At 41.0% G+C, this 25,728-nt stretch overlaps 1 protein-coding gene and 1 long non-coding RNA gene across 2 annotated transcripts; one reads left to right on the top strand and one right to left on the bottom strand.

Annotated features, from left to right (window-relative positions):
* Positions 1 to 1,573: 1,573 nt before the first annotated feature.
* Positions 1,574 to 4,400, bottom strand: LOC128784581 (uncharacterized). The gene is made up of 3 exons (XR_008429546.1): positions 4,311 to 4,400; positions 2,578 to 2,660; positions 1,574 to 1,653 (listed from the first exon to the last, which is right to left on the bottom strand). It is a non-coding gene; the product is annotated as an uncharacterized LOC128784581 (long non-coding RNA).
* Positions 4,401 to 4,520: 120 nt separating this feature from the next.
* Positions 4,521 to 25,371, top strand: SLC35F2 (solute carrier family 35 member F2). The gene is made up of 8 exons (XM_053936334.1): positions 4,521 to 5,134; positions 10,714 to 10,889; positions 11,408 to 11,535; positions 16,630 to 16,789; positions 18,389 to 18,545; positions 19,329 to 19,381; positions 20,106 to 20,260; positions 24,010 to 25,371. The coding sequence occupies exons 1-8, from the start codon at positions 4,995 to 4,997 to the stop codon at positions 24,226 to 24,228; spliced, it is 1,188 nt and encodes a 395-aa protein (XP_053792309.1). The 5' UTR covers positions 4,521 to 4,994; the 3' UTR covers positions 24,229 to 25,371.
* Positions 25,372 to 25,728: the final 357 nt, after the last annotated feature.

Here is a 25,728-nt window from a genome sequence, read left to right as displayed (position 1 = left end):
TGGGGTCAATGTAATAAAGAAGACTATTTTTTTGTGATTTTCTTTTTAAGACCAAAATCCCAAACTATTCTGTAAATTCCAAAGAGCAGAAGATGCCTGTTATAAAGGACCTACTGGATCCTGCAGATTCAGAGTCAGAGGTATTAGATGCTATTCCATGAAACCACTGTGAGAACACAATTCTTTTAAGAGAAAGAAATATGTCAGAGGGTTGAAGAATATTTTCTTTTATTTCAGGGACAGAGAGTTTTGATCTAAAAAAAAAAAATCCTTCAGCATGTGCTAAATAGGCTTAAATTTTGATGGTCCTTGGGCTTTATTATATCTGCCTTTCTGAGATTGAGCTCATGGCTTGAAGCTATAATCTCCAGTTGTCCTGGACATTATAGCACCAGCTCTTTAAATATTATATATCTTGTGTCAGTGATGGAAGGTTAAAGATTTGAGGGAGCTCTGTTTGGACTGGGTACAAAACCAAAGTCCTCTGAGATTTTGCTAGTTATTAGTGAAAGTAACTCTCATGTTGGTTACACTTGGAAACATGAAATTTGCAACAAAACCCTACTTGTTTTTGTTTTTCTTTTTGTTGGTTTTTTTTTGTATGGGTACAGTTGCAAGCAGGGGGTCATATTTCAGGTGAGTGGGAAGTGAGGATGGTGTGTGAGATCAGAATTACAGATGCATAGACTTGTGTGACCTTGTACTGATTGCCCTCAAAATGCATCTGTTTTACCATTTCTGTTGGCGCTGGTGATTTTCAATGACAATCAAGGACCTAAACTCTGTTCTTGATATTTTCTCATAAATAAACCTCACTACATACTGAAATTCTCACCCCTCCTCATTCAGTTTCTTTTACTTAGTAGTTATGTTCTTTGACATTACAATGTGAAAACACATTTTCTTCACGTTTCCTGCTTGGTAGAGACAGCAGAATGACCCCTGCACTCCAGGATATGGCAGTGCAGACATAAGGTGTGTTTTTCCACTGAATATCTTACTGTGATGTTTATCAGATAAATTTTTTTTAGAAAATTTTAGGGAATATTAGAATATTTTAATTTTAAAATAGTGATTTCCTTCATCTGCAGATTTTTTTTTTTTAAGATACAGGATAGTAAGGAATCTTTTGGCTATCAGGGCCTTTGCAGTGAACCCATGGTGTCCCACAGATCTTTTTGCATCTTTCTGCATATTTGTCTCGAATGAGTAACCAGCACATACCCTACCTTTCATTAAAAGTTCCCCCAGGACTTTGTACAGTGTAACACATCCCTGTCTTGATTACAGTTGATGCACTCTGTGATTCCATTTGCCCTTTGCGCAGCTTTTAGGCCTTTCCAGCTCATGACCATCCCAGGAACAGCAAGTATTTCTTTGCCTTTGTTCCTAATAATCTCCAACTAACGAGCTATGAATCTTTGTTACTAGTTTCCCAATAAATAACTTTGTGTTCTGTAGTGATAAATTTAATGTCAGTACCAAGGCTGCACAGTTCTTCAAAACAGTGTTCAGACGTTTTATACCAACTTCTTCTAACTAAGAAAATAATGACAGAGCAGAGAAAAATTACCTTACATCTTGTTTTATTGTTCCAGTTGTTTATCCTAATTTCACTCATTAGTTTGACATTTGTTTCCTTCCTTTATTTTTCTAAAAGAAAAGTGATTATGTTGAAGACGAGGTATAAGGCGATGAAAAATTGGAAATTTAAAAACATGCAGTTATTGAAGTAAAAATAAATAATATTTATTATTTCATAATAAAACAAGAGCTTTTACTGAATAAATGCTATCTGAAAAATTGTATTGGTATCTTCCCAGAAAAGGCTTAATCACAATAAGATCCCTCTATTATTCTAATATCTTTAGAAATTATAATTCTTATATATCCCATGGATAAAAGAATAGAAAAAGCCCTCGCAAAATGCTGTGGAGGAAAACATAATCTGATCATGAAGGACCTCTAGTGGCACATATACTTCCAATCAAAAAACCCTCACATTATGCTTGCTCAGCATTTTAGAAAGAATCACTTCTGCAGTTTCAGCTTTTGACTTCAATTCATGTAATATTTTTTGTCTTTCCTTCAGTTGACACAGATGCAAAAAATATAATTTTGTTACAGTAATGTACACCAAAGTGTCTAGCTGAACAATGGCTTTGTTATCATTGTTATCTACTTTTATTACCTATTCAAACTTATGATTTTCTCAGCAGGAGGAACAGCCTGATAAGACACACTGAAATTAAACTGTTTAGCAAAAAGGACTTTAAAGCAGATGAGGATACCAGAGCTATGTCTGTCTCATATTTGTTATGGCTTTGCTAATTCTTTTATTTGTCCTCAGCTCCAATTTTTTTTTTTTTTTTACAGCAGTAAGTACTTGCTGGTACTTTTGAGTTATCTTTCACCCATTCTAGAAGATATCCAACTATAAAAAATATTTGGATTCTTAGATCCTTTCAGTCACACTTCAAAATAGTTTGATATTTCAGACAAAATTTTTGAATACAAATAATTAAATAATAAATTTATTGCTAAAAATTCTTAGCCAAAAAGGAGGTATATACCTACCAGTTAGTCTAGGGGCCCATTAAGCTTCCAAGTACATCCTGCCAGCAGATAAACTAGAGTCATTCCCAGAGATTTCACTAGTCCTGGAAAAGACACAGTAAAGTATGTTACAGTGAAAGCAGTTACTTTTGTAGAGCCCCAGGAACAGAGTTTCTGTCTCTGAAAGAGGATGCACACCCTTAAAGGCACACACTGCCATGTTGCACTGGTAGGGCAGCACAGGACAGGGACAATACCAGTTCTGGATGGAATGAAGGGTGTCTGCAGGGCCAGGCAGCCTGGCTGGCACACACTGCAGCCACGTGCATCTCTTCATTGGCATGAGGCAAACTCAGGGCACAACAAAGATCCAGAAACATACAGCCACAATCACACATGAGATGGACCCTGAATTGCAGTAGAGCAGCAGCCTGAAGCAGGAGTAGCTGAACACAAAGTCACGTTTAGACTCAGTTATCTCTGCATTCATGGCCATGTTGTCCACAAGCCATAAAAATGTCCTGCGATAGCGAAGTTTATTACACTTTGCAATGAACTTAGTCCCCAAAGTCTAACAGACGGCACTTTTAACAGCTGTTGCTGGGTTTTCTTGTTTGTTGCTATTGTTAAAATTTAAATTCAAAAGAGATCAAACTCTTTATTTTGTTTCATATTTTTAGAATTCATAGATACCCCTCTGATATTGCAATCTTTCTGCAGCTGAGCAGCTCTAGCGTAAAGCTCTGGCCTGGCAGTGTCTTTTTGTGTGGTGCAGCCTACCTGTAGCAAGGAATTTCAAGAGCTGAGCTTAAATGGAGACAAAGAGCACCAAAGACATGATTCCCTATCTCTGGAAAACTGGCAGCAGATTGCAGACATAGGATGAATTAAATGTGAAGATAAAGAGTACCGCAGCTGTGGAACTCAGATATGACTAAATATACAGGGTCCGATAAGTCTGTTTCTTTTAAACCCTTTGTTAGTTTAGGTTGTGAACAATCAGGACCAGCATGACCAGATTCATAACTATCATAACACTGAGACTAATCTTGGCAGACTGATTTCTTGCAGGAGTCAGAGCAGGATTTTTATTGGATTAGGAATTCAAAATTAAAATACCAGTAAACTTTTCTGTTATACAAGTGAAGAAAAAATACATAAAAACTCAGTATAATAAACAAATGGATATGTAGGTTATAATTTATTAATGTTATTAAAACATGTAATTATACAGCTTTTCTTTCATAATGACCTTTAACATTTTACCACCACAGAGTCAGAGGGTATTTGGGGTCCTCTCACATGTAGCCAATACCTTAATGGTTATTTGAGCCTGGGCCCTTGGGGAAAGGGGAGACTAAAATTCACCTTCATTAATGATACATACATGGAAATGTAAAGATAACCTGAAAATGGCACAGTAATGCCTCTTTGACTCCTAAATCTGATCCTATGAGGATGAATTTGAGTAGCAGCATAGGGAAATAAATGCAATTTGAAAGAAAGAACTATGACAAACACGTCTGAAAAAAAAAGTGTTATGGTGTTGGGAGGAGAAAGATTAGATCGTGGTGCTCTGCGGGGAAAAGCTAAGGGTAGAGACCAACAGTGTATTGTGGCAGAAAATCCTTTCTGCCTTCAGAATCCTTCAGGGAGGACAGTGATAAATATCTGCCCCAATGAGGGCCAAAGATTGCTCTTCCGGGAGACACCTCGGGGGGTTCAATTCCATCACATATTGTTAAAAAACCCACCAAAGTATGCAAAATGTCACCAGGTTCTCCAGGTGAGTTGTCCTGAAATGTAGGTGAAGACAAACAGGATGTAAAAAATCCAGAGGCATGGGAAGGAAGCAGCAAAGAAGTGGGAATTGAAACGTTAGAAGACTCGAGGCTACGGAGAAAGCTGCGAGAAGTTGAACTTGAAGGATATACAGTAACTGTTACTCCTCTAACTGGCAGATGCGCCTGAACTGCCTGCACATCAACCAGCTGCTGCCAGGCTCCCACGTGCCCTGGGGCTCGATGCCTGCGCAGGGGCTGGGGGCAAAGTAGCCCTGCAGGGACCCGCACCGGGGCACCAGGCTGGGCTGCTGCCGGGGAGCCCCGCGGGAGAGCGGGAACACCAACGTGGCGTTGGCGCTGCTAAAGCCCCCCACCTGCACCCAGCGGTTGGAGGAAACTGGAGGGCCGGAGCGCGCCCAGCAGAAGCAACATCAGGAGAGCTCCGACCCCACGCCCCAGCACGAGCCGTGCCCCTCCCGGGGGCGGCCCCTCGGCGGGCACAAAGCCGGGCTCGGCCGTTCTCCGCGAAACAGTGTGCCGCTGTCCCGGTGCTGCTGATCATCCCTTCCTTCCGCCGGGTGCCGCCTTCGCAGCGCCCGCCCTCCATCGCTCCCTGCCCGCTGCCGGCGGGCGCGGTGCCGGGGCAGCCGCGCCATGGAGGAGGCGGCCGCTGCTGTCGGGGCACCGCCGCCCGCGGCTGCTGCTGCTGCTGCTGGGGCCGAGCCATCGCTCGGGGCCACCGCCTCCTCTCCGCGCCGGCTGCTGGCGCTGCTCAGGGCCAAGCTCTGCACCTGGTGAGTCCCCGGCCTCCACGTGGAGCCGCGCGGTGCCGGCCTCCCCGCCCGCCGGCTTCCGGGCCGCCCGCCGGAGCGGGGGAAGGAAGGGAGGAGAGGGGAAACGTCCGCGCTGCTCCCGGCGCTTCGGCGGGCAGCGCGGTCGGGATGCGGAGGCCGCTCTGCGCCGCCGGGAGCAGCCGCGGGGAGTCTGGGCCGGAGCGGCCGCCGCGGTGCGGGCCCGGAGTTACGGCCCGGGGTGCGCGGGGCTGAGCAGAGCCCGGAGCCTTCGGCTGGCCCGGCCTGGGGGAGCCCGGGGGAGCTCTGGCCGCTGCCCCGGGAGCGGGCGCTCTTGATGCCCGGGCTGCTCCGGGAGCGCCGCCGAGCTGCAGCCTGCGGGTGCTGTTGGGCGGGAGCGCTCAGGGTCGCCTCGGCTGAGCGTGGAATTAGCGAGTGACGTTTTGACTCTGTTGAAGTAGGACTCCGCTCTCACACATAAACGCATGCATTTGTCTTTTTTGTTCTTCTGTTTTCCCTTCTTTTCCCTGCACTTTATCTGTTTTGTAGTCCTCGATCAGCATCATTATGAAGGACAGGTCATGGGGGATAGCGAAGGTAATAGAATAAAATAACTGAAACGAGGTATGGAGTCCAGAAAGACCAGTATCCCCATTTCCTCCTTCCGTGAATCAGTTTAGGATAGAGACTCGTTCAGGTGAAATATGAGCACTAGTTAAGCATGGAAAACTTGTGGAAAAATATCTGCCAAGCTGTGCAAACAAGCTGGTACTTCAGAAGCGCTACCTTCCACGAGAGCAGGACTACATCCTCAGACTTCTAGGCCATCCACTTACAGCTTCACTTTCCCTCTAAGAGAAAAAAACAGTCCCTGTTTAAAAGGCTTTTTTTGAGCTATAAGTTTGGTCACTAATAGTTATTATGTAGGATTTGTCAGCCAAGGATGTGCTGGCTTTCCTGCCAGCCTCTTGCTTATAAACTGTAGCCTGGCTGCTGGACTATGTGGTGGTGTATGCTGGACAAGCAGAGCCTTATTCCAGTGGACAAAGTCTCATCTTCTTTTTTGGTTATAAGTTTTTCTCTTTTCACTCCTTGTGCCTGTGAGGAGAGACACTAAAGGCGAGACAGAAACTTGTTGAGTGTTCAGTAACCTCCCCTGTGCTGTTAGTTTTGCCAAAGGCTACACTAAGTGAGTCTATGGAAGGTATTTGAAAGAAAATCAGTGCCTTTGACTGAATTTTAAGAAGTGTTGTCTGAGATACTGAGTTGATAGTTTTTCTTTTTTTTTTTTCCTCTAGGTGACAGCAGGCTAAGCCACTTCAGTTTTGTTTGAGGCCTTTCTGAGTCATAGGAAGGTTTAATAGTTGTATGTAATAAACTAGGCTAAGCTGTATGTAATAAACTAGGGGGAGACTAGGCTTGCCCCCTACCCCCCCACTTTGTTGTGTTTTTTTTTTTTTTCTGCCTTTTTTTTTTGAGTAGAACCATTAGAAAATATATTTCTGGTGCTTTTCTGTTTTTTACCTTTTGCAAATTAAATGATGTCAGTTTTAAAGCAGGACATGGAAAAACTAACTTCTCATGATGTTAGTTGTTAAAAATATATTCTGTTCTTAGTTAATTACTAATTATGTTGCAATACGGGTTCAGTCTGAACCTGCATTTTCCCTTAACCACTAGCATGAAAAAGTGAGATCATTGAAATTAAAAGGTCACTTCCTCCCCTGTTTAGGAAGGGTTCAGTAGATAAAGCTAAGCACAAGTGCACTCTATACATGAACAGTGTTGCCAGGCTTTGCCATGTCAGTATTAAATTGGTGGCATAAATGAAATGAATATTTGAGTAGCTGTATTTATTATGAGTTAAAAATTCACATTAAAATTACAGGATTTACTAAACTAATTGCCAGTAAAATTGTTGAAAAGAAAGGCCGTTTCAGATCACTTACCTTGCATCATCTGAGACACCAAAGTGAATGTCTTTTCCACTGCATTAAAAAAAATGCTGAGAGGATTAAGTTCTGGCATGGAAAAGTTAATAATTAATATATTTCAAAATCTGATCAATTATTAATAAGAAAGTCACTGTCATCGATACTCATATCAATCCCAGAATGAATGGAAACTTGTGTCTTTAAAGCATTTTTCTCAGAAGAAATTGTCATGCAAAATGCAAACTGTGGGATTTAAAGTTTGCTCTCAAGTTTTACAGAAGATCAAATATATTTTTTAAGATAAGCTATGAGCTCAGTGCATCATGCCAGGAGCATGGTGATGTCGTCTCAATTTGAAGAAATTATTTTTCATGCTTTGGCAAATGGTGTGAGGGGAAACCATTGTTGCTTCCTGCTGAGGCTTCCACCTGGCATTAGGAAGCAGTCAGGGCAAGAGGCTGTTATCTTACACACAGCTGAGAAAGCTGCCAGTTACAGAGCATTTTGGGATTCACAGAAGACATTTTTTGAGGGTAGTTTTCCACTGTTGGTGGACTAAGTATTTCTGTGTGTTTTTTGATGTTAACATTTTGAATCTGTTCAGGAGAGAAAGAAATTCCTTGAATTAAAATAGACAAAAAAATAGAGAAGGGCATGAGGTGTGATGAAGCCTGCTTGCTTTGTCAGACACCTTTGTTACGGTAGAAGTAAACTCTGTAGTACTGCCAAGACATATTAACTAAATAGCAATGATTGCTAGGGCAGTAACCACAAAGCAAACAGTTCTGGAGGTTCTGGGCCTGCCTCTGTTCCCAAATGCAGAAATGCAAGGAGATAATTCCTTAGGTACTTTGAACTGGGGAAATTTGGTTATTAGAAAAGCTGAGGATCACCTTAGTGGAGTTACTCCACTGCAAGAGGGCAGATGGGTCTGATTTGTTTTCAGTAAATGATGGTTGGAGCTCAATTGTTAACAAATTTGAATGGCAGCAGGTTTTCCCCATTTTTCCCTTTCATTGTAACATGGTTGCTATCCAGTTTGCCAGAAAGCTGCATGTAGAGTCCAGGCCTTTGCTATAGAGAAGGTGGTGTAGCTCAGGAGGAGCAAAGTTTCCCCTTGCAACTCATATCCTAGACAAAAATGTTTAAAGCCTTACCACACAGAAGTCCATGTTAAATGAGCCTCCTTAAACAAACTTGTGGGGTGGTATTGCCTGTGCTTCTGCCCTTCTCTGTGGCAACAGCCAGCAAGTGGGTGAAGAGGAGTTTGTATCTAGATCAGGGCTTCTGCCAGCCAAGGCAGCTTTGACCTCTCCTGGTAGCATATTGACGAGTGCAGTTCATTTTGTGCAGCACACAAGCTTTGCTCCAGTAAAACTGCAGCAGTTTTGCCCAGTCATGCTTCTATTCATGTCTGACCCCTACCTCCACACTCTCCTCCCAGCTAGTCCAAGTGCAGGGTGAATTTGGTCCAATAAACTGCTAAAGGCTTGCTGTATTCCTTGAGTGCTGATGGTGAAGAAGAAAATTTTTTTCTGCTAGTTTGGGGCAAGAAGCTTTATTTAAATAATAAAAAGTATATGTGTGGTTTTTTAAATGCCTTAAATCATGTTCTTGTATGTTTTTTCACCACAGTGTATCTTCCTTTGAATTTCAGTGGGTCTTCTGTCATTTTACCTGTTGCAAAGAAGCCAGAGTTTGCAGGGCTGGCAAAGGGCAAGCTGGAATCCTCATCCATGCCTACTTGAAATTTTAGCTAACCTACATCACATTTGTTCTAATAGCAACTGATTAAATTCTTTACGTGACCATAAAAAGGTATTTCTGCATCAGCCAGAATAATTAGCCAGAATGTGTCTGAGTTGTTCACTAAATAGCACAATCAGATCATTGACCAGAATATAAAGAAATGAAAAATAAATAATTTAAAATATAAAAGAAGTGAGGTCGCTTCAATTTTTTCTCCTGCTATTTTTAATGAAAACCACCCACCACCCCCCCAACAGATTTAGAAGTCTCCTTAGAAATGAGAATGTTTTCCTTTCACACGCCAGTAAGAGTTACTCATTTGAGACTGGATAGTACCTTACAAGATTGTCACATGATATATAATACTTAGGAGTGTGAATGTGCACCATTCCTGGGATTGGGATTGGCAAGGCAAGCTGTAGTAAAGCATGGGATTCAAATCTCTTGGAAGTACGGTGTGGCTGGACTTTGTAGAGATTTGCTGTCTTATCAGAATGGGCTTGGAGAGAAAAAAGTGCCCAGCAACATTTTCGAAGTCAGAAGAGCTTGGTGTTAGGCTGAGTTAGGATTCATGCAGGTGCATTAGAGTCTGTGCAAGGAAGATGTCTCCCTTCCAAAAGGAAGGATTGATTGCATGATTGTAGTTGGGTTTAGCACTGTCAAATACACCCTTCTCATTGCCTGGCAGCTGGATTGCACAGCACAGCACAGCAGGGTGAGCTGGTACTTACTGCATTGGGGTCTCCCACCTTGGGAAAACAGCCAGTGTTACTCTCAGGTGTTGTGCCTGACACATGGGTGTCAAGCCAGACATCAGCGTGGAGAGATGTGGGCACAGGGTAGATGTGGAATCCTAATGAGGTCCTTTCTTCCCCTGCTTAGCAGACCTGTACAGACAGCACAGGGCTGAGCTCCTGTCACTGTATATTGTGCATGTGCAGAGACTGGGGTGGTACAAATCTGCATAGCTCCACTGGCAGGAGAAAGAGCAAGCCAAAAAAAATACATAGAGTTACATGCCCCTGTTTGTCTAGGAGCATCTGGACTAGTTCATCTTACATTAGGTGAAGAAATGCTACTAAAAGAGCATGAGCTTTTTTTTTTCTTTTTTGTCCCTTCTGGCTGTGGGTGGGACTTAAGAAGAGCTGTAAATGCAAATGTGATCTCTACCCAAAATGCATTCTTGACTCCATCCTCAGTTGCAGCAGAACATGATGTAATAGAACTGAAAAAAATTCACAATAAGTATTAATTACAATAATTCTTACTATAAGAAAGATTTATTTTATGGTGAGAACAAGCAATCACTGGAACAACCTCTGGAGGGATGTTGTAGAGTCCCCATCCCTGGAGGTTTGCAAGATGCAACTGGACAGGGTGCTAAATAGTCTCCTTGAGTCTCCCTTTCCCATGAAAGGTTGGACCAGATGGTCTTTCAAGAGCCTTCCAAACTGAGCTGTTACTTGGTTTTATCATTAATACTTATGTGTTCCTTTAGTACTGCTCATCTGAGGTCTCAGCTCAATAAAACTCAGGATGGAATTCAGTGGAGGACAAAGGATTTAACTCAAAACTTGCCTAATAAGAATAAGACCTGCTATTGGGAAGAGCCTGCCCAGGTGACCTGTTTGAAGATCCTTGCAAGTAACTGCAGTCTCCGTGGCTGATGGTTTGAGCTGGCCTCACTTCTCATGTGGCTATCCTGAGGTCAGACTAGACCTTCTGTGTACACAAAACCCTGCTTACCTGTAGGTAACAGGACAACATTGTAGGGAGTAGAAAAAATATAAAGTGCCAGCCTAAAAAAATGTCATTTTTCCTGTTAAACTAGAAAATATTTTTTTAGAGACTTGAATGTTTAATTCTAAGCTTACTGTGTTTTGTCTTTTATGTTCACAGGCATATTTGGAAAACTATAATTCTGGGCCAGATGCTCTCCTTGTTCATCTGTGGGACAGCTGTTACTAGTCAGTACCTGGCAGACAAATACCGAGTGAATACTCCAATGTTGCAAAGTTTCATCAACTATTTTTTGCTGCTTCTAGTTTATACAACAATGCTGGTATTTAGGACTGGTATGTGAAATACGGCATGGGAGATTCTTGTTCATCTTTTTTTTTTTCTATGTTTTCATTTCAGAATTTGAAAATAAAGACCTCAATACTCATACTAGTTTTTAAAGTTCCTGCTTTATAGCAACACATGGAAATTAATTTCACAGGTTAAATGTGCATTTAATTTGATATAATGTCATGTCTGTTTAGAGTTTTGTGCTCTTTGGTTTGAAGTCATATATTGGGAAATATAGGCTTTAACATGCTTTGTTACCAGAGGCTATTTAGTATTCCTCCTATTCTTATTAATTTACTCTTTAGACAATTCTAGTCTTGCTGTGTTTTGCTTTATGTGGGAGAATTTCTGTGCTTTTCACTGTTTGCATTGTCTCCTCCCAGGCTGTGTTTCCTGTTATTGTACCTTAAGCAGGGGCAAGCAAAGTCAATCTTGGTATTACTTATGTTTCTAAAAAGCAACATTCCCGTGCAACATTTGGTTGGAAAGAAGCACATATTGATTGCTGCTTTCTTCTGAACAGGCAGTGACAGTCTTTGGCAGATTTTGAAACAGAGGTGGTGGAAGTATATGATTGTGGCACTGGCTGATGTTGAAGCCAATTACACGATTGTAAAAGCCTACCAATATACAACCCTCACAAGTGTGCAGGTAAGGACTGATCTCTCTTTTTGAACTGTTGCTTTTATTACAGTTTTGGACTGGTTTCTAAAATGAGATTCATAGGACAGACATGGAAGCTATTTAAGCCTGAAAAGAACTTTCCAGTATCTATTTTCTCATTGCAGTACAGGGAAGAGCATCCTTTATCATGAATAACCTTTCCAGGAAGCAGAGAAGATTGGCTGGTATTACCCTGTGCCAGCTCCTGAGTTGAACCCTAATTATTTTGATAAAAGCACTTCTAAGAGTTTGCTGACAGCCACTCATATTTTTCTCCTGACACAAAATAAAAATTTATGACCAGATAACAGTCACTCAGTGCAGGTTCTTGATGACAGTGAGGTGGATCTTTTGCCTAGTCCTAGAAGCTGTGGGAGGCGCTGTGAGATGTAACCCCACCTGTGAGGACACACTGAGTGTCAGCTGGTGTTGCTGTCCATGCAGTGAAGTACCAGGCTTGTGGCTTTTGCATGTGGCAGTTCAGGGCCCTGTCTGGAAGAGGTGGAAGGAAGGTCAGCATAAATAAAGTAATAGTAGACATCCTCTGCAACACCAGTGCTTGATGCTGCATTGCTGCACTAGGATAAATCTTGTGTTCCCAAAAAGTTCTATAGACAGAAGGGCTAAAGCTGGGGTTTCTTTGTCACACTATGCAGACAAAAGCTGCTGGAAGAGTCAGTGCTTTCCTCCTGCCTCCAACTGCAGTCTTCTAAGCTTGCAGGGCCAGTTTCCTTGAACAAACTAACTCAGAACACTGAGCAAAGTGGGAGTAAACCCTGCCTTTGGCTGTACTGTTAGTGAGCTGTGTCAGACCCAAGTTAACTCACTGTGTGACTTCACAGCTGCTGTGGGAACAAGGGAGAGGATGGTGCAGGAGCAAGTAGGGAGTGTGTGCATATTGTGCCAATTCATGCCTGCTGTTACCAGTGGTGGGGATCTGTGGCTGGGGTCATGGCCCCACTTACCTGAATAAAAAAAACCAGTAACATGAAGACTTGGCTGTTAGTTGGAAAGGAGTCAGTGTTTTACAGAGTCAAAGTAATAGGGGTTAATATTTAAGAGAATTCCCTATAAAGCAATAAACTCCTGCAGTCTGGGCTCCCTTTAGAGAATTGCAGTAGATTTTCATTGCACTACTGAAGACCGGTTGTGTCTCTTGGGTTGTTTTGTCACATTTCCACTTCATACTTATGTGTTATGACTCATTAGGTCTTTAATCTCCTTACAAATAATGCCTAAGAAATCAAAGTTTTAAGAGTGACTTGTTTCACTCTCAAGATCAAGTTAAGCTGGTAAGTGAGACACTGTTTGACCTTACAGTTTACAGCTGAAGAAGCCAGGACTTGGATCCAAGTTCTCAGAAGTAGTAAAGCTATTTCCATTATTTCTTTCATAGAAATTAAGAAAGAATATATATAATAGATTGTCCTATCAAAAAACCTCAAGCATTTTCTGAGCCTTTTTCCCTTTTGGTAACCTTGCGACTGATCAGTTCAGTAATTGCGATTTTTTTTGCAGCTGCCTGTTGCCCTGAGGTTTCTTGCACATTCTCTGAAGTCATCAGTTTCTCTCCATTGTCAGAAATGAGATACAGGAAAAAAAAACCCACAACAAAAGCCTGTGATATGCTCTAGTGCAAGGCTTTTTGGTTTTGGCAAGCGATTTTGCAGCTACATCAGTACCTGTGGTTCAGAGCACCCAGCCTGATGGCCTGTCTGCAGTACTGGCTGTAAGTGGATGCCCAGAGACCATAAAAACATCAAAGGGGTTTATGGCACTTTCCCAAATGCAATGTAATCATTGTTAAAATGCTGTCTGGCTGGAGCTTCAGCTCACCACTATGAAATGTAGCTTCAAAGATAAGTTTTTTTTCAGCTCAGCAAGGAACTTCCATGTATTTTCTCACACACACACACACAGAGGCAGAACTGGTTTCCCTTTAGTTATCAAATACCAGCATTTTGCAGGAGGAGTATGGAGATTTTTAGGATGATAACAGTGGGATGGCAGCTCTCATTTCTTGGTAAATACTGAAGACTTTGGTCCACAACTGAACTGTTTGGCTGTGGCTGAGGCAGTACCAGGATACTCCTTGCTGCCAGTGTCCTTTTTTGTGGCAGGACTTGACTGTGCTGCAGTTTGACCACTTATTATGGCACGAAGCTGAGTTGGGAGAGGTTCAGGTTGGATATCAGGAGAAGGTTCTTCACCCAGAGGGTGGTTGGGCCCTGGAACAGACTCCTCAGGGAAGTGGTCACAGCACCAAACCTGACAGAGTTCAGGAAGCATTTGGACAACAGGCACATGGTGTGACTCTTGCGGTGTCCTGTGCATGGCAAGGAGTTGGACTTAAAGATCCTGATAGGTCCCTCCAACTCAGGATATTCTGTGATAACAATTACGTGATTTATATCAAAAGACAAGCAATATAGCTGTGGTTTGATGTTTTTAACATGTTACTGGGCACATTTAGCATTCGCTCTGTAGATAATTCAGATAGAAATGTTTTTCAGGCAACTATTGACAGATTGTCAGCTGATGGAAGAGTGCTAGCCTCAATAGAAGAAAGTATAGGATGAGGCCCTGGGGCTCAGCTGGAGGCTGCCCTTAGGGAGCCTTGTAGGGAATGAATAGAATGAGCAGTTGAGCATTCTTGTTTACAAAGCTGTCTGAAGCTGGCAATTATAAGCAAACCAATGACCTCCAACTGTCTATGATAATTTATTAACCATTATATTAAAATGTCTTTCAATAATTTACCCTACTTTTAAAACCTCTTATAAACATTGTGGCCAAAGCATGGCTTGAGTCAAAGCATTTGTAAATCAAATTACTAGGTTATCTGGTTTCTTCCCCACTCCTTGTTAAAAATACGGGCTAGAATTGAATAACATGAGAATTTGAAGAGGCTCTACTGGAAATAGTAGTCAGTAAGACAGTACTGCTGTAAATGTTGTAAAACCTCAATAAACAGAATTTATTTTTTAATTGGTTCCATTGACACAATCCATTGTGATATTACATCCGCCTTGCACCTCTTTGATCTTAATCCTGTACAGAAGAGCTCTGTAATGTACTAGATGAAGGGAAGGTACGATCCAGTAGCTGGAAATCTGATTTCATCTGTCTGTAATTGAAGGTAATTGTCTCCTGGAACAGATTACCAGAGTGTGTTCTTCATCATTTGATGCCTCTGAGTCCTAGCTGCAAGTCCTCTAACCATGGTGGTATGGTTCTCCAGGGTGTTCTTGGTCTGGATGCAGCAATTCCCCATCTGGCATTACTGAAAGAACTTCTGGCTCATTATGCACTACTCCCTTATAGCCTAGTTAAGATTTTTTTAAAGGGTTTCTACTCTTCTGGTTTGGGTTGAAAAACTGTTTGGAGGTTGGAAGGCTACACACTAACATCTCAGTTAATGGGAAGTGAAAGCTTACTTATTAGTAGAAGAGGGATGTCTATTTTTGCCCCTCTAGTGGTAGATATACCACCAGAGGGGTAAAATGTTTCCTTTCTAATGCTTGTAGTATTTCTTGTTGTTTGATACTAGTCAAAACAGTCCAATTTGAAGGAAATGTTAGAGGTTTTCTCGAGTCTAGACTAAACGTAAGATAGAGAACAAGACCTCTGAAAAGATAGAAGATCACAGTGTGATATTTTCCATGGTATAAAGTTGTATTGAAATATTTGGTACAACATAATGAGACTCAGGTAGTTGTAATGTCTCAATACAGCCTGAAGAAATACTTTTATACTTCATAGACTTTACAAACTGGACAAGCTGGAGGCAATCCAAGGAGCAAAGACAAGTAGATGGAAGGATTAGAGGCACTGTTAAGATTTAATCTTTAATAGCTGCTCTTAGCACTATGCTTCTAAGACTTTACTATGTATAATTATGAACAAGTAGAACCAGACATCATCAAAATGTTAACAAGTTTGGTTGAAGCTCTTGGGGAAATGCTACAGCACAGAAGTTGACTGCAGTGGTGCACTGAGGCAGGCAGAGTCTGGAAATAAACATTAAGAACGGAGGGCTCTTGTCTTAATTGCAGAGATTATATCCCAGTCCTACTGATCCGAACATATTTTGTTGGGGTTTTAAGAGGCCAAATTTTAAGGGCTGACATTTGAGAGTAATTCCTGAGGAATCTTTGGGAAGTTGACTGTATGTTCTGCTGTAAGCTGTTCCCTTATGTAGTTCTGTGGCACTCTACTGACACAGGTCAGAAAGTACACCTTTTCTTTCCTTTGACAAATTCAGAAACAAAATCTTTTTTGTTGAATTAAATATTAAAGCAATTATGATTAGCACAGTGGTCTCAATGGTATTTGATTATTTTAGAACAATATGCCGGTCTTATGCTGCAGTGTATGTTCTTCTGTATTAAGTACACAGCTAACTCTTGCTGCTTCCTGTCCTAAAGGAGAACAGGTAGAAGATTCTTGAAAGTGTCCAAGGCCAGATTGGAGTGGTTGAGTGGAAGGTATCCCTGCCTATGGCAGGAGGGTTGGAACTAGATGAACTTTAAGGTCTCTTCCAATCCAAAGCAGTTCTGTGAAGATCTATGGGTGGGTCTAACAGCAAAGCAAAAATACATATAAACTTTTACAGAAAAAATAAAGAAAGAAAAGATAAGTCAAAGCATCAAACCCAAAGCTGCAGGGTCAGGTCCTTGTCACAGTCATGTCAATGTAAAATCAGATTACTTGTATCATCAATAGTTCCATATTTTTGCTTTGTGTACATGGAGTCCTGGGGAGCAATGCTGTTTCAGAGCAACATCCTAGCATTGATTTGTAAAGCTGCAAAGGTTGATTAGATCCATCATTAGAAGACTTTCTAAATCAGCACTTTCTACCAAGGGAAAGTGGAGCCCTGTTCCAGCTCCTCCTTCACTTGCAAAATGTTTTTAATGGTGAAATGTGGGTCTCACCCCTCTCTTAAACAAAACTACTGGGGCTGCTTTGCAGGTTTCCTTAACATCTGATGATTGGAAGTAAGATCCTGTGCATTTGCTTCCAGGATGTTGCAGTCCAGATTTGGGGTGTGTTTCTAACTCAGTTTTTCTGTACACACAGCTCCTGGACTGTTTTGGGATTCCCATGCTGATGGCTTTGTCATGGTTCATTCTCCGAGCAAGATACAGGCTGATACATTTTGTTGCTGTTGCCATCTGTTTGCTGGGTGTGGGAACAATGGTGGGTGCAGACATTTTGTCAGGGAGGCAGGAAGGTGAAGGTAAGGAGTTCTTTATTGTGGGGGGGAAGAGCAGAGAGATGGTTCCTGCTGTGGACAGGAACTTGTAAAGCAGAAATAGTAGCAGATACAGTTCTGTTTTAAAAGACAACATGTTGCTATTTTTATTTCTTGTCCAGGAAGAGGAGATGTTGATTTTATGGGGAGCTGTGGAATTTCTTTGCTTGTATGTTTGGATATTTCTACCACCTTAAAAAAAAACCCACTTGTGTTAAGTTTAAATTTTGCTGCTGTTCATTAGACGGTGTGATGAAAAGTCTCATTCCTGAAAGTTTGTTCCCTTTGACTGTCATGTGAGATGGTTTAACAGAGGAAGCTGTCTCTGCCTGCAAACCTTGTCTTTTTTATACAGTATCAACCTGCTGGCAGCCAGACTTCTCTGATTTGCAATTTTCTCTGGGTACCAGTAACACATGAAAAGTTGCTCACAGCAGCTGACTTCTCAGAGTTCTGTTTGGCAGACCCAGCAGAAATGGTCCACGTGTCCCCAAGGTCACAGCCTGGAAAGCGGGGGCTTAGCACAGGAGTGCAAGAGGAGATGGGGTAGGATGCCAGGATTCCAGGGACCTCTGTGGAGGAGGCTGGGGCCAGGAGCCAGCTGGGTGCAGATAAGGACAGGTCTTGTCTTCTCTATGACAGATACATAAATCAACCCATATCATAGCGATCGTATTTTGAATAAGAATTTTGAATTTTCAGAGCCAGAGGCTATAAGAGAAGGTAAATTTCAGGGCATTGCCTTCATGAGGCAGCATAGAGATAAGACTGCATGCTGTTATTTTGGGGCTTTACTGTAGGTAAGACGTAAAACAAACTGAAGTTTAGCTTTACTGCTATGTGGTACAAGTATCTTGGAAGGAGAAGAATATTTCCCTGAGACATTAAGAAGTTGTGCTTTATTTGCTGACTTGGGCATCCTTACTGCTGCTTACCCTCATATTTTAGACATACTTTCTTAGTGATTGCTTAGGGAAGGAAATTTTAAACCAATCGAAGGATTTAAACAGCAGTGATCCTCTTGCTACTTAGATGATGCGCAGAGCCATTTAATGATGAGTGATTGTAGCACAGGGAGTCCCGTTTGCAGTATAAATACATTGCAGCAGGACACACAGTACCACCCATCTGCAGTGCCCACTTAGGACATGGCATAAAACCTGAAGCTGAGTCCAGGTCCCTCCAAAATCAATAGGCTGATTTTAGCAAGCTTTGAATCAGGCCTTACTGCAGAAGTGGGGACGATATTCTCAAAATGCAGAGACCATCTCTAACTGGGAATTTGCTCAATTCCCTACAGTGCCTGGGGTCAGCAGAAGTAGGATTGGACCAGATAATACAGCAGGGTCTTGGCTGGGATGAGATGTAAATGCTGGGTTTAGCTTACTCCACACTGTGCAGGGTGAGGTGAACGGGCAGCAGAGTCTGTGCTCAGACACTCCTCTGCGCATACAAGAAGGGTTTCCTTCCTCTGGAATGAGCTAGGAAGATAGAGATGTTCAAGATAAATTTGCTTGCTTTTTTAAGGAAAGTTAAAAAGTATTTGCAGCATTACCCTTATTGTGGATTAATATTTCTGTACAGGTAGTGACGTGGTGATTGGAGATGTCTTAGTTCTTCTTGCTGCTTCTTTGTATGCCATTTCTAATGTGAGTGAGGAATACATTGTGAAAAATCTGAGCAGAGTGGAGTTTCTAGGAATGGTGGGCTTGTTTGGGACTATTATCAGCGGTCTACAGCTGTAAGGATCTAATATTTATTTTAAAACTAATTAAGAATACACTACAGATGATTGCTTTTGTACCCTGATGTTATTAAATTCTTTGTTACATCTGTTTGTGGCCTCTATCGGAGTCCTTCCACTTGAATTGATTTTTGCTGCTGATCAGCATCTCTTTTATATCCTTTTTATTTGCACTACTCTTATTGCAGCAGTACTAAAGCTGAACTCTTGCAGTTGAACACACAGGATACTTGGCTGTATTTTTTATTTTGTTGAGGTTTGTGAGGACACTCACTATGCTGAGGACTATTCATAGGAATATATTTCTTAAAGAATTTTCTCAGTGGAAAAGATTAGGAGATAATTGTTAGCACGAGATCTTCCATAATGAACTCAAATTTGAAATGAAACCATGTCTACTCTTACAAATAACCATATTTGAGTAACAGCCCAGATGTATTTATGTCTGTCTAATGAATTATACAGTCCTCATTTCTCATCATTATAGTTAATAATTTCCTCAAATGGTATCTCAAATAAAACTGAATTGCTGAAGGATTAAAATGCATGTGAAGAAGGCATAAGAATTAAATAACAGTGCTGTTGACTTTCAGGCACTTTAATTTTTATGTCTTTTTTCATGCTTGTTAGATGTTTGAGCTAGTGTCATTCAGTAAAATTTGAAACAAAAAATGAATTGCGTATAGATCAAAAGTTTCTTATCTATTTGGTAATTAAATTCTCTATTTTAGTATGATTTTTTTTCTTTTTTACTATATTATATCTTTTCTCTAACTCTAGAGCCATTGTGGAACATAAGGAGATAATGAAAATTCAGTGGAACTGGAAAATTGGTATGTGTATGACAAAATAATGTGCATGTTACAGAACACTGGAAAATTGTTATCATTTAGACTTTGAATGGTGGGACTTTTCTTTCTCTGAATAACAAGCAGCATTAATACTATATTTCACAAGTTTATTTTCTTCAAACTTTGCAGCTCTGCAAAGAGAGAGGGTCTGCAGCACTGAACATTAAAACAGGTTTTGGATTTTATATATAACTTGAAATAATTTTTCAAAATAAATTGAAATAAGTAAAAAATGAAACCTGTTTAATTACTGTGAGTGTTTGTTGTTTAATTACTGACATGTTTGTTGTTGAAACATCACAAGAACATTCTTCTGTTGTCCTTCCTAAATGAAGTACAGGAAAAATTGACACATTTTGACCTGAACAGAACTAAATGTTATAAAGAAGTGTGGCTCTAAATTTCTTCAGGCAACTCTTATGTTATGTAGGAATGAATGAGAACTTTCTTGTATATATACATATATACATACATACATACATATATATATATTGTATATATACATATGTATATATACTTTCTGTACTTTCCTATATAGATACAGTAATTCTTGCAATACAAGGTAATCTTCATGCTTCTTTTACATGTACGTTCCCATATATTTTAGGAGATAAAAATGCGTAGTTTCAAGGCATCTGAAGAATATCAGTGCTCTATAAAATCATAGTTCTGTGCCTGAGGAGTAACATGTCACCTTGTTTTGCAGCACTACTGTTCACAGCCTTTGCCCTGTGCATGTTTGGGCTGTACAGCTTCATGCCAGTTGTGATTAAAGTTACCAGCGCAACCTCTGTCAACCTGGCGATTCTGACTTCAGATCTCTACAGTTTCTTCCTTGGGCTTTTCCTGTTTTTGCACAAGGTGAGTACATTCATTCCTTCACTTTCACATTCTTTCAGTTATATTTCTACTCCAGAATTATAAATAAAGTATAATGTTCTTAAAAGCCCCAGGACAGTCGTTTGCACCTGAACATTTCTGCAGCTTTTATGATTCATTGTTGGCAGGTGTCAGTCAGGAGGAGTCATGTTAGTTAATGACAGAGCCTTGCCTTAGCCAGAGAGCCATTTTCAAACCATTTCACACTTGAAGGAATAAGTTAATGTTAAGATATAGTAAATAATTTCCCAAGGTGTTCCAATAATGTTCAGGTTCTCACTGAAAGCCCTTTGTGGAACTGTATGTTAGATCTGGTTCATTACTCCAAGTGTCGAAGGAGAGGGTTTGAATCTCCCTGTCGTGAAAGGTGTTTGGTGTCTGAAAGAAGACCAGTTTGATTTTCAGAAAATAATATTTTCTTTCAGAAGTTTAATCTGTTCATTACCAACATTTTGAGATGGGAATCAAGCTCTCTCAGGGCTGCTGCTAACAAGAGACTAAAGGATCTGAAAAAATACTGATAAATGTATTATTTTGTACACTCTTCAAAAGGCAGTTACTTTTATTGTGCTCTAAAATATTTTTGGCAGTGTCTGGTCAAGCTAAATGACAGTGTTGAAAGGATTTTATTCCACCTTCCACTTTCCATCCAGAATCACTTGTGAGAACCTAGTTCATTAAAGTAATTGGAGTAATTGAGTCAGCCACTCGGTGACTGGAAGGGCTTGTGAGAGTGAGAAGCTTGTGAACTTTGCTTAGGAACTCGATCAGTATTATTCCATGTGGTTGCTTTCTCTTCAGCCAGAAGCTTTTAGGTCAGATTTTTTTTCTGAAAATGAAGGCAGTGCAGAGTCTGGTAATGGTAGGGTCTGACAGCAGCTAGATTTTCTTTTTCAAGAGTCTCTTAGCTCAGCTTTCCTCCCTGTTTTGGGTTCCAGACTTTGCTCCAAACTACAAAGCATCCATTAAAAATGAATGCAGGAAGCAAACCATACTTAAAGTCTAACAATTAAATCCTTTCTGAGTCACTTCCAAATGTGGATTTTGGCACCCAGGTAGCTTAACTCAATAAGCGATTATAAATTTACATTCATAATAGTGAAGAGGAAGAAGAGGTTTGGAAGGGATATATTTTTTTTTTTTTTTGGGGTTTTAGCTTATTTTGGGAAGAGGTTTTCCTGGGAACAGGCTATCTCATAATTTCTAACACTGAAGTATTCTGGTACCAAAGGAAAAATGAACAGGCAAAGACTTTGGGATTGTGTTGAGAGAACTTCAGATATTTATTGAAATAGGAACTCGTATCTGGGGTTAAAAACAAAGAAGTAACAAAAAGGAGAGCAATAATGCCACATCTTTAGTAATCAGAGGATCTCAGATAAGTTATTATCTCATCTGAGATAACCATGAACTGAGAGAGCCTGATTTTGACATGACTCTTAGCAGTAGAAAATCTTATTGCCAAGTTAACCATATAGTTTCTTAACCTATGGGGCAAAAAACCAAGTAGGATGTTTGCTGGAATAAAAAGCACTCTGAATACAGGAATCTACAAGCAAAAAATACAGGGAATTGCTGTGTATCCCCCATTATCAGATGATATTTCACAACAAGTTGCTGGAGGCTTGGCTGAAGAGAGTCATGGAGAGCTCTGAATTGCCATGGTCTGAGCCTGCTCTGAAACAGACAAACAGAAGGACCACAGTCAGTGGCTGCAGCAGAGACCAGGCCCAGGAATTGATAAAGTTTTGATTTGTGCACAGTGTTTTGCTAATGCGCTTAACTTTTTGGCCCCAGCCATGTCTGTTTCAAGTGAAAAGTGAATTTTTCATGCCTGTTTTGAACTCTTTTTTTTTTTTCCTATTACTCCATAATGAATCCTTTCTGTGCTTCCTAATGAACTCATTATATAGATACCTGTAATCCCTCAAGAGATATTGAGAAATATCTTCTCATGCATTAGTTGTATAAACTGCTGTAGAAGGCAGTATACTGCACAGACACTAGATGGAGATACAGTCCTCCAGTAACATTTAAAGTACTCTCTAAGCTCAGCAGTGGCAATGAGGATATCAGCTGCACAAAGTATGACTGAAATCAGCGTCTGAAGCAATAAAGTTGTTGCAATATTTGAAATAAAAAAAAAAGGAAGAAAAAACCCAGGAAAAAAACACTAAGTTCTCCTCAAAAGGAAAAAGAGTGTAGGTCTGATAGAGCAGCATGGGTAATGCTCACCTGTGTCAATAAATGCAAAGATACACACAGGCCTTGAGTCACAGCTACACTGCGACAGCTTTGGCACCCTACCTTGGTGACTGTATCCACTCCTGGAGGAACTGACTCATCAGGATCAGAGACTCTTCCAGCCTTGTGTGCACTGTGCTGCAAGAGGGGTCTGCAGTTCCTGTGACTGTCCAGGCAAGTGCTCACTCAGGGCATTAGGCTGGAGAATTTGTGCAGGTGGTTGGATACAGCCCCAGGCTCTGCCCATTTGCTGGGAGCAGGTCAGTGGGAGGTGTGACCATGGGTGATCCTGCTGCTTCTGTTGGGATAGTTCAGAGCTTGATGCTTCCTCCTGTGTGGGGCAAGCGCTTGAGTCCAAGCTCCTCCAGGCAAACAGCCAACAAGGTGAGATGAAAAGGCACTTAACACAAGGCCACTGTGTTTCAGTCTGCTTTTACTTTTGTGTGTTGCCATCCAAGAGTTTCCAAGCCAAGTGACTGCCAGCTAGGAATTGCAGTGCCTAAATTGTAGATGCCTTAGTCTTTTTTGGAGGAGAGTCCACCGTCTTAAGTCCTGCCATTCATTTTGTCCTGATAAACTAGAACATACTTTTCAAGCATGTCTGAGGAAGCTAAGGGGGTTAGAGGATATTGACAGAGGTGTGCAGGATATGCTGGTCCTTCCTCCTAGTATTTAATCAGTGTGGTTTGACAAAGGGAGTATGGAGGATTTTAATAAACCTGCTGAAAATTGTTCCTGTATGTGGATATCTTCAACACTTGGTGTTATTGAATCTGGTGTTATGTAGTATTTGTCTTTCTGTCAAGGTGGCTGAATCTTGACAATTACTGGAATTTTAACAGGCAAGTGAAAAATAGAGTGCCTGATATACCTCTGCAATTTGTACTCTTTAGCTCTCACCACTCTTCACAGCTTGCAAATGCAAATCTTGTAAAAGGAGCCCCAGCCTCTGTCCCCTTAAGGACCTGTTGGGTGTAGAGAGCAAACTGGTTTTGATCCACCAATAACACTCATCTAGCCCTGCAGATGGTTAAGAGATCTGTGCAGAGAACTAGCTGCTCTGGTGACTTGCAATAGCACAGAGATTCATCTCTTGCCAGAACCTGAAATACTTGCATGTGCTGGATCAAAATTCTCTTAGGGGTAGAGCGTTTCAGTATTTATGTGAGTAAACAACTTTCATTCAGTATGACTGTGTTTACACCCATTTGTTCTCTCTGTTAAGACTCTTGTATGCAGACCTGAGGAAACTCCCTCTCCAACAGTCTTGGGAGTGAGGTGCAGAGAAAATCAGACAGTGGCCCAAGTCTTTAAGTAAATAGAGCTGTTGAATTTTGGTTTTCAGACCTGCGTCCAGCTCATGGTGATAATCCTCATTAAAATAATTTTTACAAGGAAGGGTAGCTTTCACATTCTTGGCACAAGGCAGCGTTGGCATGTTCTTGCATCAGGTGAGACTGAACGCATCTCTTTCTCTCCTCTGCCAGTTTTCAGGTCTTTACATTGTGTCCTTTGTTATCATCATGGTGGGCTTCACCCTGTACTGCTCCACTCCTACTCGGACAGCAGAACCCACGGCCCTGCCGCAGCCCAGCAGCACCGGCCTGGACAACGCGGCACTAAAGCTGGAGGAGAACGACGGTGAAACCCCGGCTGTAACTGTGCAGTTCACCAGAGGAGAAACTGTGCTGGTCAGCACCAATTAAAGAAATGGCAGCACTTCAAAACTGAGCCTTTTTTTTTAATTGCCAAATTTCCCTCAAATATTAATCCAGAGAACTGTCCTACTGCCAAGGCACATGTCATACTGTGCTGGGTTTAATGCACTTGATAGACTTTTAAGGCCAGATCCCCAATCAGTGAAACTGTATTGATTTGCCCTTGCAGAAAATCTGGCCTTTAGATGAAGACAGATTAGTATTTATGTGGAGTCTCTGGAAAATGAGAGACTGTTATTTTTAAGTGCTTAATTAACAACAAATTCTTAGGGAAAAAAAAAAAAACTAAGCCAAAGCAAGCTCCCAGGTCACTTAATGGGGGGCAAATTTGTTTTATATTGCATTAGGGACCTAAATCTGCACGATGCTGTCTGAGGGCTTCATGGGTTCCACCCCTCGGTGCTGGATGCCCTCAGACAGCATCTTGCAAAATCTGCTTAGCTTCTCACAGGACCTGCTTCTGTAAGCCACAGTACATTCACACACCTTCTACATGCCAGTGGACTTCATTCCTCTGCGGAAGGATTTGCTGCCTACATTCCACCCAAATGTTCATCTCTTCATATTGATGTACTCCCTGTCGCCACTGGAGCTACAATGTGTATTTTTATTTGAATTTTGCTAGTATGGAAAGTTTGAATATGTGTTTTTATAATTCCTCCTGTTTCTGTGGCCTTTTCTTTGGTGCATTCCTATTAGCTGTGGGGAGGCAAAGTCAGGCTCTTCCTCTCTTCAGTAGAACTGAAAGTGGGGGTTTTTTCTGGATGAGAAAGCAAAAAGATTTGAACGGATGCTCACTTCTCAGTGAATTTCTCCCTGAAATGGGACATGTTTCTGCCGAAAGAGTTGTAATAAAATTGGCATTTCTTCAAAAACTTGAATCATTTAAGCCAACTCTCATGGCAACACTAATGACATAATATCCAAAAGGTTAGGTGCTTTCAGTAGATAGACTGGCAATTTTCATACCCCTCTTTATACTTAGAATAAATGATGAAAAAATACAAGGCTGAAGTTTTAAGATCAGTTTTAAAACCCCATACTGGGGTTTTATTTTATTTTATGTTTTGTACAAGCCTTAAGAGCTCAGGTGTATGAAGTAAAAAGAGAATAAAGTATTCAGCAGCTGGATACTTGGTCTTGGTTTGCTTATTTTTTAAGCTAGGATTTCTTTACTTCTGAAAATTGTTTTCATTATTTTTCTCAACTAAATCTTTTACTGGCTAAACTTTGCTCTAGAACGAAATACGACGCTTTCTGAAGATACTGGTGATCAAATGACACAGTCTGGATTTGTGCTTCTGGTGTAGTTTATTCAAGCAAAATCTTCCAGGAAAAATCTTACCTGATTGTTATTTACAAAAGTAAAACAAAGGTTCAACAGATACTACAGCAACAATTGCTGCTTTTTCGCTGTGTCGTTCATGCACAGAAGTGTGAACAGGTGCTTATATTTTATGGAAAGCATTTGGGTCTTCTCCCATGTAG

This window comes from Vidua chalybeata, chromosome 2, assembly GCF_026979565.1.
Source record: "Vidua chalybeata isolate OUT-0048 chromosome 2, bVidCha1 merged haplotype, whole genome shotgun sequence".
In the NCBI taxonomy this organism is placed as follows: Eukaryota; Metazoa; Chordata; class Aves; order Passeriformes; family Viduidae; genus Vidua; species Vidua chalybeata.
Note: the sequence above shows the minus strand (reverse complement) of the source record. Positions and strands in the feature narration are given on the sequence as shown.